Source organism: Pyrgilauda ruficollis, unplaced genomic scaffold, assembly GCF_017590135.1.
Source record: "Pyrgilauda ruficollis isolate IOZ18807 unplaced genomic scaffold, ASM1759013v1 scaffold55, whole genome shotgun sequence".
Lineage (NCBI taxonomy): Eukaryota > Metazoa > Chordata > Aves > Passeriformes > Passeridae > Pyrgilauda > Pyrgilauda ruficollis.
In genome coordinates this window covers 9131405-9148480 of record NW_024527155.1, presented here as the reverse complement: position 1 = coordinate 9148480, position 17076 = coordinate 9131405, and the positions used below count along the sequence as shown (strand labels likewise).

General features: G+C 38.9%; 1 protein-coding gene across 4 annotated transcripts in view; it reads left to right on the top strand.

Moving 5' to 3' along the window:
• Nucleotides 1-16361, top strand: part of PAMR1 (peptidase domain containing associated with muscle regeneration 1) — a 54710-nt gene extending 38349 nt beyond the window's left edge. For 2 of the 4 annotated variants that reach the window (XM_041481201.1, XM_041481200.1), the window contains 5 exons: nucleotides 9100-9312; nucleotides 10839-10905; nucleotides 12988-13220; nucleotides 14587-14882; nucleotides 15825-16361. In XM_041481201.1, the coding sequence (XP_041337135.1) occupies nucleotides 9100-9312; nucleotides 10839-10905; nucleotides 12988-13220; nucleotides 14587-14882; nucleotides 15825-16361 (1346 nt within the window). Of the gene's footprint in view, nucleotides 1-6253; nucleotides 6455-9099; nucleotides 9313-10838; nucleotides 10906-12987; nucleotides 13221-14586; nucleotides 14883-15824 lie in introns of all 4 variants that reach the window. The other 2 variants (XM_041481199.1, XM_041481198.1) reach the window with 2 other exon arrangements.
• The last annotated feature ends 715 nt before the right edge of the window (nucleotides 16362-17076 follow it).

Here is a 17076-nt window from a genome sequence, read left to right as displayed (position 1 = left end):
ACTGCTGTGAGACCACGAAAATCCGAAGCTCAGATCCAAATCCTGATGCCCAGGATCCCTGTGCAGGCGTTTTTCTGGCTCAGGGGCTGCTGTGACTTTTAGCAGCATGCAGGGTAATGACAGCACTCACTGGGGAACAGAATGTAATTTAGGCTTCCTCCAGACAAAATGTCCTCTTTTTGAGGATATTATTTAAATTTCTTCAGTTTCAGTCTATCAGGCTTTCTCTGACAGTCATTAGACTGGTTTGGGTAGCATGGTGGCCCCAGGGGTTCCAACCTAAGTCCCTAACACTCTTTTCCTGCAGAAAGGTGCTAGGATTCCTAACAGCAGAAGCTGCTCTTATTCCCCTGCTGGTTACCAAGTGCAGTTTCTGTGACCATTTTCAGTGTTTGGCCTTCTGAACACACCAGCACAGCTTATGCAAAAGCAACATTACAAGCACCTAGAAGAGCTCTGTGGCCCCCAACAAGGATGTGGACCTGTTAGAAGTCCAGAAGAGGGCCAGGAAGATGATCAGAGGGCTGGAGCACCTCTCCTATGAGAACAGACTGAGAGAGCTGGGGTTGTTCAGCCTGGAGAAGAGAAAGCTCTGGGAAGGTCTTACAGCAGCTTTCCTGTACCTAAAGGAGGCTACAAGAGATCTGGAGAGAGACTTTTCACAAGGGCACATAGTGATAGGACAAGGGAGAATGGCTTTAAGCAGAAGGAAGGTGGATTTAGGTTAGCTATCAAGAAGGAATTGTTTACTGTGAGGGTGGTGAGGCACTGGCACAGATTGACCAGAGAGGCTGTGGATGCCCCATCCTTGGAACTGTTCAGGGCCAGACTGTTCAGGGGCTTTGAGCAACCTGGTCTAATGGCAGGTGCCCTGCCCATGGCAGGGAGCTTGGAACTAGATGATCTTTAAGATCACTTCCAACCCAAACCATACAGTGATTCTATAAAAAATGTTCAGAGCGATACTACACAGGCAAAATGTGCTATATACATTAGCATGGGTCAGCCTGAAAGCCAACTGTGACTTGGGAATATGCAAGTAGCAATATTCAGAAATTTTGTAAGCAAATTAAGAGCAAAACTCCATGCAAGCTCTTGCACCTAATTTCAGGGAGGGACAAAAAGGGAAATATAAACCTTTTATTAGTACCAGCAATGAGAAATGAGATTTATTTCAAGCATGCAATATATTATTGAAAGGTTGTGCAGAATATAGATATAATAAATTATATGTATGAAGGGATATCTATTATTTAACAAAGTGGGTGACAGGAAGGCAGCAGAAAAAATTAGTGTTCATTTAATGAAGAGATGTTGGGACAAAAACAAATGATAATTCCATCAGGCAGGATTTGAAGGATATTGGAGAGAGAAAAGTGTAGCTCAAGAGATCATCTAATTTATCTCACTGGTGATAAAATGAGCCCAAAGACTATTTCTAAATGGCAGATAATTCTGATCTAAGGAATGTCTCTTACATATAATTTAAAAGGGGAAGGAATTTGTACTGTTATTATTAATAATAGAATATTCTACTTAAAAATTCAGGAACTTACTGTTCCTCAAGTCAAGTTTTTCTCAGATTGAGGAAAGTTATCTGTGAAATGTGATGCCATTGGAATGTTTCATATGGGACAGATATTGTTTTCTTTTTCCCAAGAGACCAAAGTAAGAGGCAAGAAGTATAAGTTTTATCAGGAATGTGTGAGTTTGTGATAAAAACACTTGAGGCAGCTCTGTTTTTTATTATCAACAACTGAGCATTTCTGCCAGAGAAGCCTGTAACCACCCTCTCATACACCTTCCTACTTTCCTCTCTTATGAGCTGTACAGAGCTGTATCAAGCCAAAATTCACCTCAAAACCTAAAGTGGCAAAGATTACCTACATGGCTGTATAGATTAATTGTGGAACAACACTGTAGCAAAATAAGGAAAAAAATTAAAACAAACAAAAATCTCTCTGCTCATGATGTGTTTGCTGGTGTTGCTCTGTTCTCTACATTTCTCTTCCATTTTTTTTTAGGTGGAGTTTCAGTTTTCAAATGATAAGTCTCATAAAATTCTACTTACATCCTACTATGCCTTTCCAACATTTGTCAAGGAGACTTTTATAAATTTTTTTGAGTGAGAATTATCCTGTTCCTAATTTTATCCTGCTTGAATATACTTCTTTGTCCTCCTTTAAACATTTTAATTTATCCTTTCTCTTTTTACATTTTCAATCATTATAGTTTTTAACTTTTGCATGAGTAGGGTGGTTATTCTTAGCTCTTAGTCACTTTCAGCATTATTTTCCCCTAACATTAGTTTCACCTTTCTAGATATAAATTCACCAGGATCTTTGTAGATCTGATGACATCCCGGCAGGAAGAATGGGATCATCCTGACCCTCATGGAGTCTCTGGGCTGCTCAGATGTTTTTTGACAGAACTTGAATGAATGTCTTTCATATTTGGCGGTACATTACCACCTCACAGTAGATTCTGTCGACACCAGTCCATTTTCTGTGTTCCTGGTGGGTTTGGTCCAAGAAGAAGGTGCAGAGGTCGAGCATTTGACACATGTCCAGTTGCCCCAAAGGCAGGAAGCCAGAGTCACAGGGCAGTAGGAATGTTTGGGTTTTTTTCATGTGGAGCAGAGCAGTCTAACCAGTGGCCTAGGAATGGTTCAAGCTCATGAAGTGCTCCTGGCCAGCCCACCACGTGCTTCCCAAGGAAGTGCTGTCCAAACAGCTCGTAGCCCTGTCTGTGCTGTAGCAGTCAGGGTAGATCAGGCACAGGTACAGCTGAGATGGGGGTGGCTGGAGATGAGTGAGAGCTGTGAGGGGTCCAGCCCTCTCTGTTGGACCATGCACAGAAGGAGGAGTGATATTCAGAAATAGTAGATGGCAGGATAAGGACCATCCTGCCTAAGCAAGGGAATCTGAAATCATATCAAATACCTTAGAAAGCTTAGAACCTGAAGAGAAGTGGGTCACATCATTTGGTTGGATTTTATGACTAATGTGTATCCAGAGGGCAGAGCTAGGTATGAATGACATTTACAAAATGTTCTTTTACTTTCTTTTTGACTTCTGAGAAATGTCTGTTGGAGAGTTGGATTTAGTTGTACACCAGGAGAGAATATTGAAAGACTTCAATAAAATATCTCAAACAAAGAAGGCTGTCTGAAAATTCAATGGAATACACTGCCCATTCTGAAAGATATAAGAACCAGTCAAATTCACTCTTGATGGGAAGCTATCCACAAAAAACCAATATAGACTTGGATGAAACACATGGGGACTAGGATTCCCTTCATAATAACTCTTCAAAACTCCATTGCCTGAAGTGTTCACAAGTAAAGGGAAAAGGTGCAAAAGAGCTCCCTGAAACACATTAGGTGAAAGAGATAAAAGGCAAGTCAAACTGAAGAAGATAAAAACCTATAGAGTTCAAACCAAATCAGTAAAAGCAGGTACTGGAGTAACTGTATGAGACTTTCAGACTAGATAATATCACTGAAAACACAGAGCTCAGCTGTGGGACTGAGATGCAGGGAACATCTCAAGATTCAAAACCCCATTTAATTTGTAGAGAGAAAGAATGAGCGTACAAAATGATCCATAGTAAAAAATTAATGGAGTGGCTCTGTCTCCAGTGGCAAATTCATCCCTGTGTTACAAAGGAACAGAAAACCAGTAGCTAGAGGCATGGGTAACAAAATGGACATATTTATTAATAATGCTAAGGTGTTTTGCCATCACAGAAACCATACAGTGGCTCTGACACAAGTGGGTATGAGCTAATGCTTGTAACATCCCTGTGATGAAAGGGGTGCTCTCATTTGTCACATACAGCATATGAAGAAACCCACCTGTGACCACATTTCTGTAGCTATAATTAGATCTCATGACCTTCAGCCTCCATGTCCTCTGTTCTAGGCCACAGTTCAGTATTAAATGAATCTGTGTATGAAATACTGAATTTACATAATAAATAAAACCAGAGTTGTTCCAGCTGCCTCCCAGGGGCACAGAGAATCTAAAGAAAGTCTGGCAACAAACACATCAAAAGGATGAGAAACTAAATCTCTTCAGCACTTAGGGAGTGAGCAAGAACAGATACTTGTAGTTAGTAAGCAAGTGTAGCTTGGTGACATTTTTTTCCAGGATGGACCTAGAACACAAAAGCACCAAAATATTTGTTCTGCAGAGTTGAACTGGACTGTAAGCAAAACAGAAAACCTGTATTTATGATAAAAAGTAGAAGTCTGAGAGGTGCACAGATGGTTGGTCTAGTTTTCTCATTTGACAAGCTGAGTGTGACTTTACATTGAAAGAGAGAAATACAAATGTAGAGAAACTGCTGCTCAGAGAAAGATATGGAGGGAGTGACTGGGAATACAGAGATCATGAGTGGGAAGATGAGTGTTCTGAGAATTTAAAACACCTAAAAATTCTATGTTTCCATTATTTATGTTTCATTTATCTACATGCTTATATAGACACATATCCACCTATATATATATATGTGTGTGTGTGTCTATATTTCACATGAGAAACATCAAAGGCTAGGAATTAATTTTTTTAAATTTTTCTCAATATTCTTTTGCTAATGATGACATTAATGAAGAATACTTGTAGCCAAGAGGAAATGTTGACCTCCCCTAAATGGACATGATTTGATTAGGAGCATAATAGTCCAGGCCCCACTCTAATGCTTAATTGTTAGACAGTTTTTCTTGCCAAGACCTTTGCTCATTAGTGCACAAATGATTCTTCCAACTCATGGTTTGATGCTTTCTTTATGTGAATCATTGGATGGCCCACAATCCATATAAATGGATACATTTATGCGTGCTCTATGTAAGAATTACAGAGCAGAGGACTTAGAAAAGTTTTCCTCTGAAAGTTTTCAGCATAAAAATTTGCCTTCAGGTTAGCAAGCAACTGGCTATGAGGCAAAACAGAAAAGTCAACTTCTAAAAGCATCAAGTAAGGATCATCTCTTTAGCATCTACCTATTGTCAGCAGAGTACCACAGGTGGCAGGTAAAAAACACATCTGCATATCTATGTCTTGCAGTGAATCCTCTCCCATGCAGTTTTTCACAATGAATAGCCCAGGCAAAGCAAAAGAGACGGGTAACTGTGTAGATAATAAACCATGTGTTTCCTATATTACCTACAGAAATACACACGTAATTTCTACACACAGGAAGCTGGCCTTAAAAAGTGACTTGGAGAAGGTTAATAAGGCATGGACATTCTCTGCCTCTCACAACGAAGAAAGTACAGCATCAAATAAAATTACCAGGTGGCAGACTAGAAACAAAACTAAAAAAGGTAGTGCACTTTTTGTACTTAGTCTGTAGAACTCATTGCCACCAGGATATTGTGGACACCAAGTATACCGTTGAGTTTAGAGAATACTAAGACGAATAAATGTTAAAAAAATATCGGCAGGGTATGTTATGCCAAAAATACTGTTGTAGTTCAAGGTAGTCCTTGAGCTTCAGACTTTTGAATGCTGACAGATTATACCAGGAAAGTATTCTACATGCTTGTTCTGATATGCTTGTTCTGATTTTATAGTCCTTCCTTCAAATCCACTGTTGGCCACAATTAGACAAGTTTATGTGCTGGGTGGACCCATGGTTGGCTTGATGCTGTCAGAGAAATCTTGCTTTTGATGCTTAATCTCATATTTACTACTTGCAGTAGTTATATAGAACATCATCTGCATTTTCCCAATATCCTATGGAAAGGGTAAAAATCCCAGTTTAGTAAATATCAAGGTTTCTTTTTAATGTAATTATGTTAATGTTTGATTTACACAAATAATGATGCTTTATAATTTCTGAGATGTTATCTGAAAATCTGTATAAAATGTAAAGAGGTGTTTGAAAGAAGTTTAGTATAAGGCTTTTAAGGATCTAGATTCTTTTCTTGACCACACATGGTAGTTCATTCAAAACCCTTTTTAAGATGAAAAGTATTTCAAGTATTAATATTCTGAGCAAATGAGCCCTAATAATTCAAACATTTATGCACATGATCATGTGACACTTCAGAGTAATCCTATTGAACCTAATGGACCTAGATAGGTTTTGAAGAGTGGGATGTAAGTGTGTGTAGAGCTGACGTCTAAACACCTTTCTAAAGATCAGCATATACTGGTCTTTTAATTTTGACTCCTGTGTCCATTGTAATTGGTTTTTCTATGTTCTAAGTAAAGAATCATCCTAACACAGTCCTGTTTTTTTAATAAAGTGGATTTTTTTGAAATATCTGAACTGTCAGTGGTGATGTGTAGGACTCCAGGTGCTCCCGCTCATGGTATTGTGGAAGGAGATGACTTTAAATACGGGGCCCGGGTTTACTTCAAGTGCAACGCAGGTTACAGCTTAAAAGGCAGCCGTGTTGCCTACTGTCAGCTTGATGGGATTTGGTCAACACATCATCCTGAATGTGGTAAGGTCACTTTAAATTTTAATTCTTATCAAATATTTTGGCCAATGTATTCCCATGAAACTAGACTATCAATTTCTCGCTTGAAAGTTGGTAGGTCTGTGACATGTCCTTTTGTCTTCCTGTCTTTAAGAAGCAGTAGGAATTATTATTTTACTCTGCTGGAACCCCAGCCTGCAAGATGTTTTTATATAAAGGTCTGACTGAAACATCACTTTACTGAAAACTAATAACCTCAAGGTCTTTAGGCATGTATGCTTCTTACACATAGAGAGAAAATGTCTAGGACCAAAGCCAAGTGAGGGTCATAGTGCAACAATGAATAGTTACTTCCATTACTCTGTGTGTCTGGCACCTTCTCTGCAGAAGCCTGGTGCACTCTGTGGAGGTGAATAGGGGCTTACTGTGTGAACACTAGACTCATTTCAATTCCCATCCTAGACAAAAATTGATAAAAAAGAAACTTCCATTCATTCTGACTGTGCAGGATGGCTTGCCTACCATTCACATTGGTTCACCTGTAAAATTCCTTCTTGACATCCAAAGAGACTTTAAATTTCCTTTAGCTGATTTGCACTGCACAATTTCATTTCCGTATTGCAGAATAGTTTGTTTCAATTGATAAAGTGTTTTATAAGTGTATTATGTAAAACAATGTGCATTTTGGGGAGAGTGTTGTAGAACAGCTTTATATGAGTTAATATGAAAGAGCAAGCAATAGGTATTCTTCTGTCTAGAGAGAAGTCTCCACTTGCAGTAAATGTAATGTCACGATCATGCCAAGTCCCTGCTGCACGATGGCCCTGACTAAAGATCTATAGAAAGAGCTGTCTCTAGACTTGGCAGTCACTGAAGTGTTAGGTCTCTCCTTCCCAGATGTTTTCTCTTTGTTTTTAATAAATCAAAAAGGTCATAACCCTGAGCCTAAGGAAGAAGACCATTACTGTCAAAGCACTGAAATAAGAGAAGGCTTTAAGTGACTTACGTGGTGAAGCTTTTGGTACATTTGGAAACATGCACTGTGGTGATCAGATGATGCCTCCAGGCCAGCCATCAGTGCAGAAAGCAACTTGCAAATAAAGCATTATTCTGTGGGGGATTCTCTGTAGTCTTTAGCTGCTATCAAGTTATCAGTCACTTATGGTTCACAACTGAGAGAGCCTGTGAGGTACACAGAAGGAAAATGGAGCCAAATGAAAAGGGCTCTGCTTTTCCCTTTCTTCCAATGGAGACGAAGTTCAGAAATCCTTGTTTACTGAATATAACTCGTGGAAAAGTATTTAAATACATACATAGCCTTCAGCATTTGCTAAAATCCAATGCTTGTAAAGAAAACACTGAAATATAGACTTGGCTTGAATGCTATACTCACTTTTAAAAGCACATGCTCTTCATTGAAGTGGCATTGTTATGGCTGGCTGTGTGTTCACATGCTTTGCTGAGCTGGGCTTTGTCTGGTGGCACAAAGTATGACTTTGTGACAGGAGAGGGCCATACCTTTGCACTGTAACTGTGCTGATTTCACAGTAATTTAAATAAATGTCAGAGTGCTTTGTGTTTATATGTTGGTGCTTTTGTGAACTGAGGCTCAGCAGGCAACCAAGTCTGAAGCACTGATATGAAGAGGTAATTTTGGGTCAACTGATATGTCCCAGTCCTCTGGGCCCTCTGTGAGCAGCATCAACACCAGCTGTCTGAACTAGATGTGCACTGGTTATCATACACTGAGACACCAGGCAGAGAAATTAAACAGAATTGCATGTTAGTGTTGTCCTGACAAGAAAACTGAGGTGAAATCCAAAGGGGAAATAAAGGTACTTTGTCAGCTGCTAAATAGAAAGAGCAGAGAAGCTAAAAATAAAGGAAAAATCATCTTCTAGTATCACAAAGTGAATACTGTCCTCCAGATTTAGGCCAAAAATCTGAGTTTATTGAGAAAAAAAACCCAGAAAAACCAAAAACATAACAAGAATTAAAAATAAGTGGAAAATACTGGGAAGGAGGAACTAAAAGAGGTTTTATAGGCAGAATATAGCATGAGTAAGCATTTCATATTAAATTTTTCTTGTCAGTAAATACATACGTTCTCTCTTTTTCAATTCCTGTATTTCCCTGGATTATTAAGATATCTCTGTCAGTGCTAAGAAAACAAAATGCAACCAAACATAAAAGGAAGATTAAGTAGTCTAGTTTTATTATCCAAGTGCAGTGAAGTATTGAAAATACAGAAAAGGGAAAAGAATGCCAAGGACCTGTTTCCTGCAAATAGTTTAAGTGCAGCCTTTTATGCTATTGAAGAAGCCTTGTTAATATTAATGGGACATTAACTCATGGAAAGTCAAGGTTCTTTTTCAGGATTGTCAGCTACTTCTTAAAGTTTTAACAATTTGAGACTTTTTACCAATTTGAGAATCTTATGTTTTCAGTGAGACTGAAGTGTGTATTATAAACAGACATCTCTATATTGAATTTCTTCTTTAATATTTGACATTTTCAAAGACAGGGATCCCAGATGGGTCTTGAAAAGGCATTTTTAATAAAGTCTAGATTGTTTAGTAACATCTGAATGAAATGCCAAGCAATTTGATGGGTGAAAATTATGTAGTGAACCTGATAAAATGGTTACTTTCTTTTTCCCCTGTCATTAGTGCTAGAAGAAAAAAACTGCTCAGATCCTGGTGGCCCACTCAATGGCTACAGAAGAGTAGTAGAAGACACTGGGCTCTTGAATGGACGCTATGCAAAAATTGGCACAGTCATTGCTTTCTTTTGTAACAACTCATATGTTCTTAGTGGCAATGAACAAAGGACCTGCCAAGACGATGGAGAATGGTCAGGGAAGCAACCAATCTGCATAAAAGGTTGGTTTTTACAAACTTTTTTACCACTACTCACACAGGCTGCTGTGGTTTTACTGGATTGTGTTTAATATCATTTGCACTCAACAAATGATCATATTTGCTAAGAGTAAGCTGTCTGGCTGATACCTGATACTGAGTTTTGTAGTTTGCCAGCTCTGCTGGCTGCTATACTTGAAGAAGATGCCAATGATTCCAGAAGATTCCATCTTTAAACAGGGAAAGGGATGTTCCCTAAGACCTTTATTATCCTCATTCTAGGACTGAACCTGCGTAAGATCAAAATCAAAGAAGATCAAGAGGGAATTGAAATAGAATGAGATAATTGTCTCATGAGACCGTTAACAATCAGTTGCTGTCACAGGGAATAACTGTCCTTTCACAATCCTTTTAAAACAATGGGACCAGTCATGAATGCAAAAGGCAGAGCCTATACAATATGATTAAATGATATGTATTCATCAAAACACTGCATCACACCTTTAAATCCTATGCTCTTAACCTGGAGCTATTCTACTAAGTGTGTATGAAACCCTGAGTGAGTGAGTGAGTGAGTGAGTGAATGAATTTGGGCTGGGGAACTGCTAAATTCATTTTATGAACACAATTTCTTGACATACGGATTTTTTAAAAACTGAAATTATGACAATATAAGGAAATATGTCTGTCCCCTGGGCAATTTGCTTTATTCTGTTGTTTTAGATGAAAATAATCTCTCTCTGAAACATGTAGTCATCTGTGGAAAGCATCTTTATTGATGCTTACTGTGATACTGACATAATGGTTAACACATATATCAATCACAAAGAACTAGATATTGTTAAATTACAGAGAGAATAACTGCTCAGGCATACAAATAAAATCCATCCTGCAAGATTCCTTTTCTTCCACTCAGGGCAGCAGGAAGGAGACCCTGGCAGAGTTAATTGAACTTGAATATTTTATCCTAATCTTAAAGTAAGTAAACTGAATATGCAAAAATAGAAATCTTAGATCTCCTTTCTGTTATTTTACACATATTTAGGTAACTCTGAAGTGTTCCTTTGGATCAGAGCCTCCAATTCCTTCCATAAGTGCACAAACAGACTCCTAGAAGTCCATAATATCCTGCAGCCTTTCTCTGTATGCCAATTAGCTGTGTGGGGCTACACAGATGGAAATGAAGTATTTTTATATATAATTCCATTACTGGAAAAGTTTGCTCTGATACAAAACTGATCATCCATAGTGGTGCAAGTGTGGCATTCAGACATGCTGAATGATGGAAAAATCTTCCTCCATGCCTGAAAGTGCCAATGCACACTAGTTCAGTAGCTTCCACTGTTGTAAATGGGATAGATCTTGTGAGCTGTGAAGTAGTATTTTTCCAAGGCTTTCGGTTTTAGGATCGTTAATGCACGTAACTTAACTGCCTCTTTTCTTAACTCAGTCCACTATCATTAGAGAGAGGAAAGGTTGGAAATGTGTATGAACCATAGCACTTGAGCTGTGAATGTGAAAAGTACTGTGCAACATTATATCTTTTCTAGCCTGCAGGGAGCCAAAGATCTCTGACCTGGTGAGACAGAAAGTGCTTCCAATGCAGGTTCAATCAAGGTGAGAATGCAATATGTCAACTACAGTTTAGAGAAAAAAATGTGATTGCTTTTCCCCTCCTCTCCTTTTCACTCCATGTGTTTAGCCTGCCTGAGCAGTGATTCCTACAAATCTACTGATAATTGAGCAATGAGATCTGCTGGTAGGGGAGCTCTGATTAAGCACAGGTTGCCAGTTGCTGGAGGCAGCCAGGAAGAAATACACAGACAGAGACAGACAAACTACAGGATGATGCTGGAATTCTGTTTGCAAGCTTAAGAACAGTCTAAGAACAGTTCCTTGGGGCTAATGATGAAAAATATGAACATGTGCCATCTTAGTGCACAGGGAGAGCACAAGGAGAGCAGAGGGTATGGCAATACAACTGCTCCCAGTAAGTTTCATCATCCAAAGCAATACAGCACAATTTATATAGGCTGGGTATGAGGGAGAGGAGGAAGTAGAGTAGGAGGGGAGGAAGGAATGAAAGATTAGATCCTTCCTAGGCTTACCCTTCTGATGATTTCTTGAAATAAACCCCATCAGAATTAGATATGCTGCAATGTTCAGGTTCATTTTCGTCCAAGTAGTAATTTCTCACTTCAGGGTTATTTTTGAAGTACATGACTAATTTAATTTTCAATTCAGTGCAAGAACTGTCCTCATCTTTGGTCCTAAGAACAGTCATATCAGGTCAGAATAAAGGTCCAGCTCAAGCCATATCCTGTCTCTGGCAACAGCCAGTAGCAGATGCCTAGAGACTCTGCCGCTCTCCAGGTCTGTGATGTATGATTGTAGAGATGGCCCTGTAAAGCTGACATAAGGCTTTAGTAGCCATTAGGGGCGTAAATTAATCAATTTAAGCCCCTAATGGCTACTTAATTTTCTTGCTTAAATTTCTCTATTAATTTTTGAATACAGGTCTTTTATGTTTCAGATATGAACATACATGCCCTCCCATCCATAAGATGCTATGAGATGATGGCATCTCATGTTTGTGGACTGTTTTTAATCCCTTGAAGTAGAATCTCCATTTCATAGGTCAATAGTGAGGTAAAGTCTAGATTATGCAATATTGCAAGTCACCTGTGAGTTTGGAATGGTACCCTGGCAGACTAAGTATGACCACAGCAGCTCTCATCCTTCTTCCAAAATACAAGTGATTTGCCATTGCTCTTGTTCTTTGTAACTTTACTTTCTTATGTATGTATCGCCTCACAGATTGGATATGATGGAGGTGTCTGTGTCTCTCTGTGATAAAAAATGAAATCATCACGAGAAAAAAAAAAAGAAAAAAAGAAAAAAAGTATTTTCTGGATGTAGGCAGTACCAGAAATCTCAAGGGAAACTAATTTCCTGCTGAATTTTTCAAGCATAAAAAGGGTGGGGTATTTTTGTAGATAGGCTCTTTTAAGCATTAAAGCAAGGGACACATTCTGAATGATAAAAATTTAAGTATAACTGTAGTCAAGCTTATGGTCCATATCTATGCTGGTGCACATATTTATTTCTTAATTATGTGCCCTGTTTCAGCTAATCAGTACAATTTCTAAGTGGAAGCTTAGCAATTATGAAATTATGAAATCTCTGTGGTGAGGCAATTATCTCTGTTAATTGCTAAATCAAGCAACTTTAGCAACATCATTTAATCTGAATCAATTCCTAATACTGTCTATTAAAATATTCACGGGAGAAAAGATGTATCTATCTCCCCTCTACTGAGAATTAATTATGACAATGCCAAATTCAGGTATAATTTCTTTATTTAAAAAATGGTATCTCAGTCCTTTTGTGAATGGAATAAACTTCCACATTCAGAGGCAATTGATTTCAATTCAGAAACTGTAAAATGAAAAAGAGACACAAATAGGATATGTATAAACATATGTGTAATTATATATATGTGCACATATATGTAAATAAAATAGCTGGGATGTAAATGGGAGTATTGCTAAACTATGCTGAAATTATGTTTTTTCCTTATTCTTTTACGAGCAAACCTCATGTGATTTTAAATGATACTTAACACAACTGGTGATAAAGTTACGGTAGTGATTGCTTTTATAATATTATAATTATTGTGTTCTTTGTGCCTTGAAATAGAGAAACACCTTTGCATCAACTTTACTCTTCTGCATTCAGCAAGCAAAAGCTTCAAATCTATCCCACCAAGAAGCCAGCACTGCCATTTGGAGAACTGCCCCCCGGGTACCAGCACTTGCACACTCAGCTCCAGTATGAGTGCGTTTCTCCTTTCTACCGCCGCCTGGGCAGCAGCAGGAGGACTTGCCTGAAGACAGGAAAATGGAGTGGGAGAGCCCCTGTGTGTATTCCAAGTGAGTCTCTAAGGGGAAAAAAAATGTGCATATCTCTTGGGTGAATGAGGGAACAGGATGTGTGCTCATGTTAGATATTTAGGGAGTCACAGCAGTGTAGGCTGCCTATACTTCCAGCTGGGAGAAAGGAGCAATAAAGCATGAAGGACATATGTGTCTTTTTATCCACCAGTAGAACTTGATGTTAAAGTGATCAGGCTTTCAGCACTGTAATTAGCCATTAATTTTTCTACTCTTTTATTGAGCAAGAGGTATAGTTAGTCTTTCTCCTGATTTGAAACAGCTTTCTACTACCACTTCATATTTTTCTGAATTATTTACTACAAATGGGTTTTTTCTTTCATTTGTATACTTTGGCACACAGCTGACAAAAACATCAAAGTTTAAGCAATAGAAGGGAAAGTCTGCAATTTTAAAGAGGCTCTTCCTTTAATAAACCCTGCTAAGGAAGGTTTCATACTGCAACCTGTAAGTCTAGATAAAATCTAATCTAGAGGTAGTGCACAAAGTAAGTTAGGGTAAGAACGTAACAAGATTTGGTAAACCCCACTACTGACATCAAGCAAACTGTGAAAAGTAGACCTTAACAACAAACAAATTTTAATTGTTCTTGTTTGTGGTTTTACTTTGATATCATATGATGTATTTTGAAAAGTATTGTGTTCACTATGGACATGCACACACTACATACCAGGAAGAAAAGACTCCTAAGGGAGACTAAAAAATGCCACAATGCAATGTAACTCTTTCAACTGAAGTTAAACCTTTCATGATATAGGGGGTTTTACCCCAGGTCCAAGCATGGATAACACATTCCTAGAACAAGGAAGAGGTTTTTCTTTTCATCAGGATGACTGTTGATTTAGATGCATTTGCTTCAACATTCTTGTCGCAAGGCAAGTGTATTCTTATAGGCATTAACTGACTTGTGCAAAGATTTGTGCCAAGAGAGGCCTCAAAAATACTCTGTGACTGCCTAGGGTGAATTTTAGTGCACTGATGGCTTTATGGCATTGTATGATAAACAAGAATCAGGGGTGTTCTTTTCATTTTTTTCTGCAGTCATCTCATTATAGTGCAACTCAATAAGGTTATTGTGAAAATTCACCTGCTCAAGTGCTAAATCCACATTCCTACTTGACCCAGGAATTCAGTGAATAGTGGAAAACTTGAATATTGTTTTAAAAAGCTATATCGAATACTCCTTTAATTTTGCAGGTTAGAGACAGAGGCTAATTAGACTACTGTCCTTCATATTCATCACTGCAGTTTAGTTTGTTTTGGTCCTTCTGAAAGGAATCAAGAGTAATGCTTAGATTCTTTTGGGGAGAAAGTGTTACCTACTTTTTGCTTCATGTTTCCTCAGTCTGTGGAAAAGCAGAAAACATCACCCTTAAGAAGGCAGTGACCTCTATGAGGTGGCCATGGCAAGCAGCCATCTATCGCACAGCCAGCGGGGTGAAGGAGAACAGCCTTCGGAAAGGGGCCTGGATCCTGATCTGCAGCGGGGCCCTGGTGAATGAGCGCACCGTGGTGGTGGCAGCCCACTGTGTCACTGACCTGGGCAAGACCATCGTGCTCAAGACAGCAGAGCTCAAGGTGGTTCTGGGTAAATTCTACAGAGACGATGACAGGGATGAAAAAACAATCCAGAACCTGAGGGTGAGTAAGCCTGACAGGAGTGACAAATGATGAGCACAGGTAGATGCTGATCACATCTGTCTTGTATGGGGAGAAAAAGGTGACCCTTTGGGCAAGGCACTCTCTTGCATGTTGTTCTTTGAAATGCATTTGTAGAGACTCAAGTGGAATGGCATAAGAAGGCATATGAACTACATGCTGTAGTTCATTGAATTCCTCGAAGCCATCCAACTCATACATTCACCCTTAGTTAAGAAAATAGCTCAGGTTCTATGGGCCATAATGTCTTGAGTGATATTGCCAGTAAAAAAGTAAAAGAGATGCCAGCTACTGTCAAAATTGATTAGCACAATTTATGAGGGAAACACTTGTGCTCTAAATCCTGGTTTGATGCCATGAGCACATTTCACTTCTCAGCCCCAAGGCCGTACAGCTCTAAACTGAAAGAAGTTTATGTCTGACTCCAGTTCCAAAAATAGCACCTTGGGCTCACCAGAGTGATTTGCTTTTTTCAAGCAGAACTAGAAAGGCTGAGGTCAAAATGAGAAAACAGCAATTTTGGGTACGTGTGTCTCTTTTTGGGGGGAAGTGTGGGGTGTGTGTCTGAGTTAGTTAATGGAATTTATCCAAAATAATTAACTTGATTCTTTCCCTCTGACCCCTTTTTAGTTTCGTTCTCTAATCCCATCTTTTTAATTCTTTTCCTGTAAGAAAATACATTGTATTTTTTACAGTATTTTCTTATAGGAATCCTATCTGTTCTTACAGCATTTCATTCAGGACATGAGCAGTAACTGTTTGGCTCCAATATTACGTAATGTATTGCATGTTTCTCATTTGAGTGAAAGAACACCATAGTGCATGCAAGAAGATACACTAAAATGTATTTTAGTAGTATGGAAAGAGTGCAGCTGACCTGCCATTGCTGTTAACCCTACACTTCCTACTCTGTTTCCTCTCCAGATTTCTGCCATCATAGTGCATCCCAATTATGACCCTATATTACTTGATTCTGATATAGCTGTCATAAAACTCTTGGACAAAGCCAGGATCAGCAGTCGTGTTCAACCCATTTGCTTGTCATCTTCTCATGACTTGACTTCATCCACAGAGGATTTAAAGATAATGGTTACTGGCTGGAAGGTATTGGCTGACATTAAAGATCACGGATACAAGAATGACACAATCCGCATGGGAGTTGTTCAGATGGTGGATTCACTGTTGTGTGAACAACAGTATGAGGATAATGGGATACAAGTCAGCATCACTGACAGCATGTTCTGTGCCAAACAAGACCACACAGCCTTTTCTAATATTTGCCCTGCTGAAACTGGTGGGATTGCTGCCATAACTTTGCCAGGAAAAGCATCTCCTGAGCTAAGGTGGCACCTAATGGGATTAGTGAGCTGGGGTTATGATAAAACTTGCAGCCTAGAACTCTACAGTGGCTACACCAAAGCTCTTCCCTTCAAAGACTGGATTGAGAAGAACATGAAATAAAAATCTGAGTCTGGAAATGGCATTTTATAGTATAATATCTCTCTCAGTCTCTGCTACTTTAGGCTTCTCATCCCAGTGATGAGATACATCTGGGATAAGGTTAAGGCAGGCAGCCTGATAATTTGTCCTAGGATCAGATATTTCATCGGGCTACTTTTGCTTAACCCATGACAGAGGGTCTTAGTGCATGAGAAGTTTTGCCATATTTTGTTTGTCTCCCCTGGTGGGAGGATGGTGCTCTGCTCCTGAGTCTGACATGCAGAAACAGGACAGTAAATTCTGTCTGAAATTAATCTGTAGCGTGGAGCTCCCTGGAGAAATTGATGGTGAGCCTCTCCCAAAGATCTGTGTGACTGAGTGGATTAAGAGTCTGGGAAGAGTAGCCTGAATTCATTATGACGGATGAGCTTGTTGTGGTATGTGCTGTCTGTATTGCCATAGTACAATGTAATCTTCTTCCCTCCCAAGTACTTTACACATTTAAATAAACCATGGTTTGTTTTTTTAACCTACATACTCATGTCTGACATTATTTAGATCCATTTTTGCTTTATCTGTGTCACACTCTTGGAACTCTCTACTGCCCTTGTCTCTTTGCACGTCACTCCTACTTGGGACTCTTCAGGAACACTAAAAGGCAGAATCAGCACAAAACTCAAGGACTATTTATATATATAAATAACAAGATTCTTTTTTCTTAATACACCCATTCCTA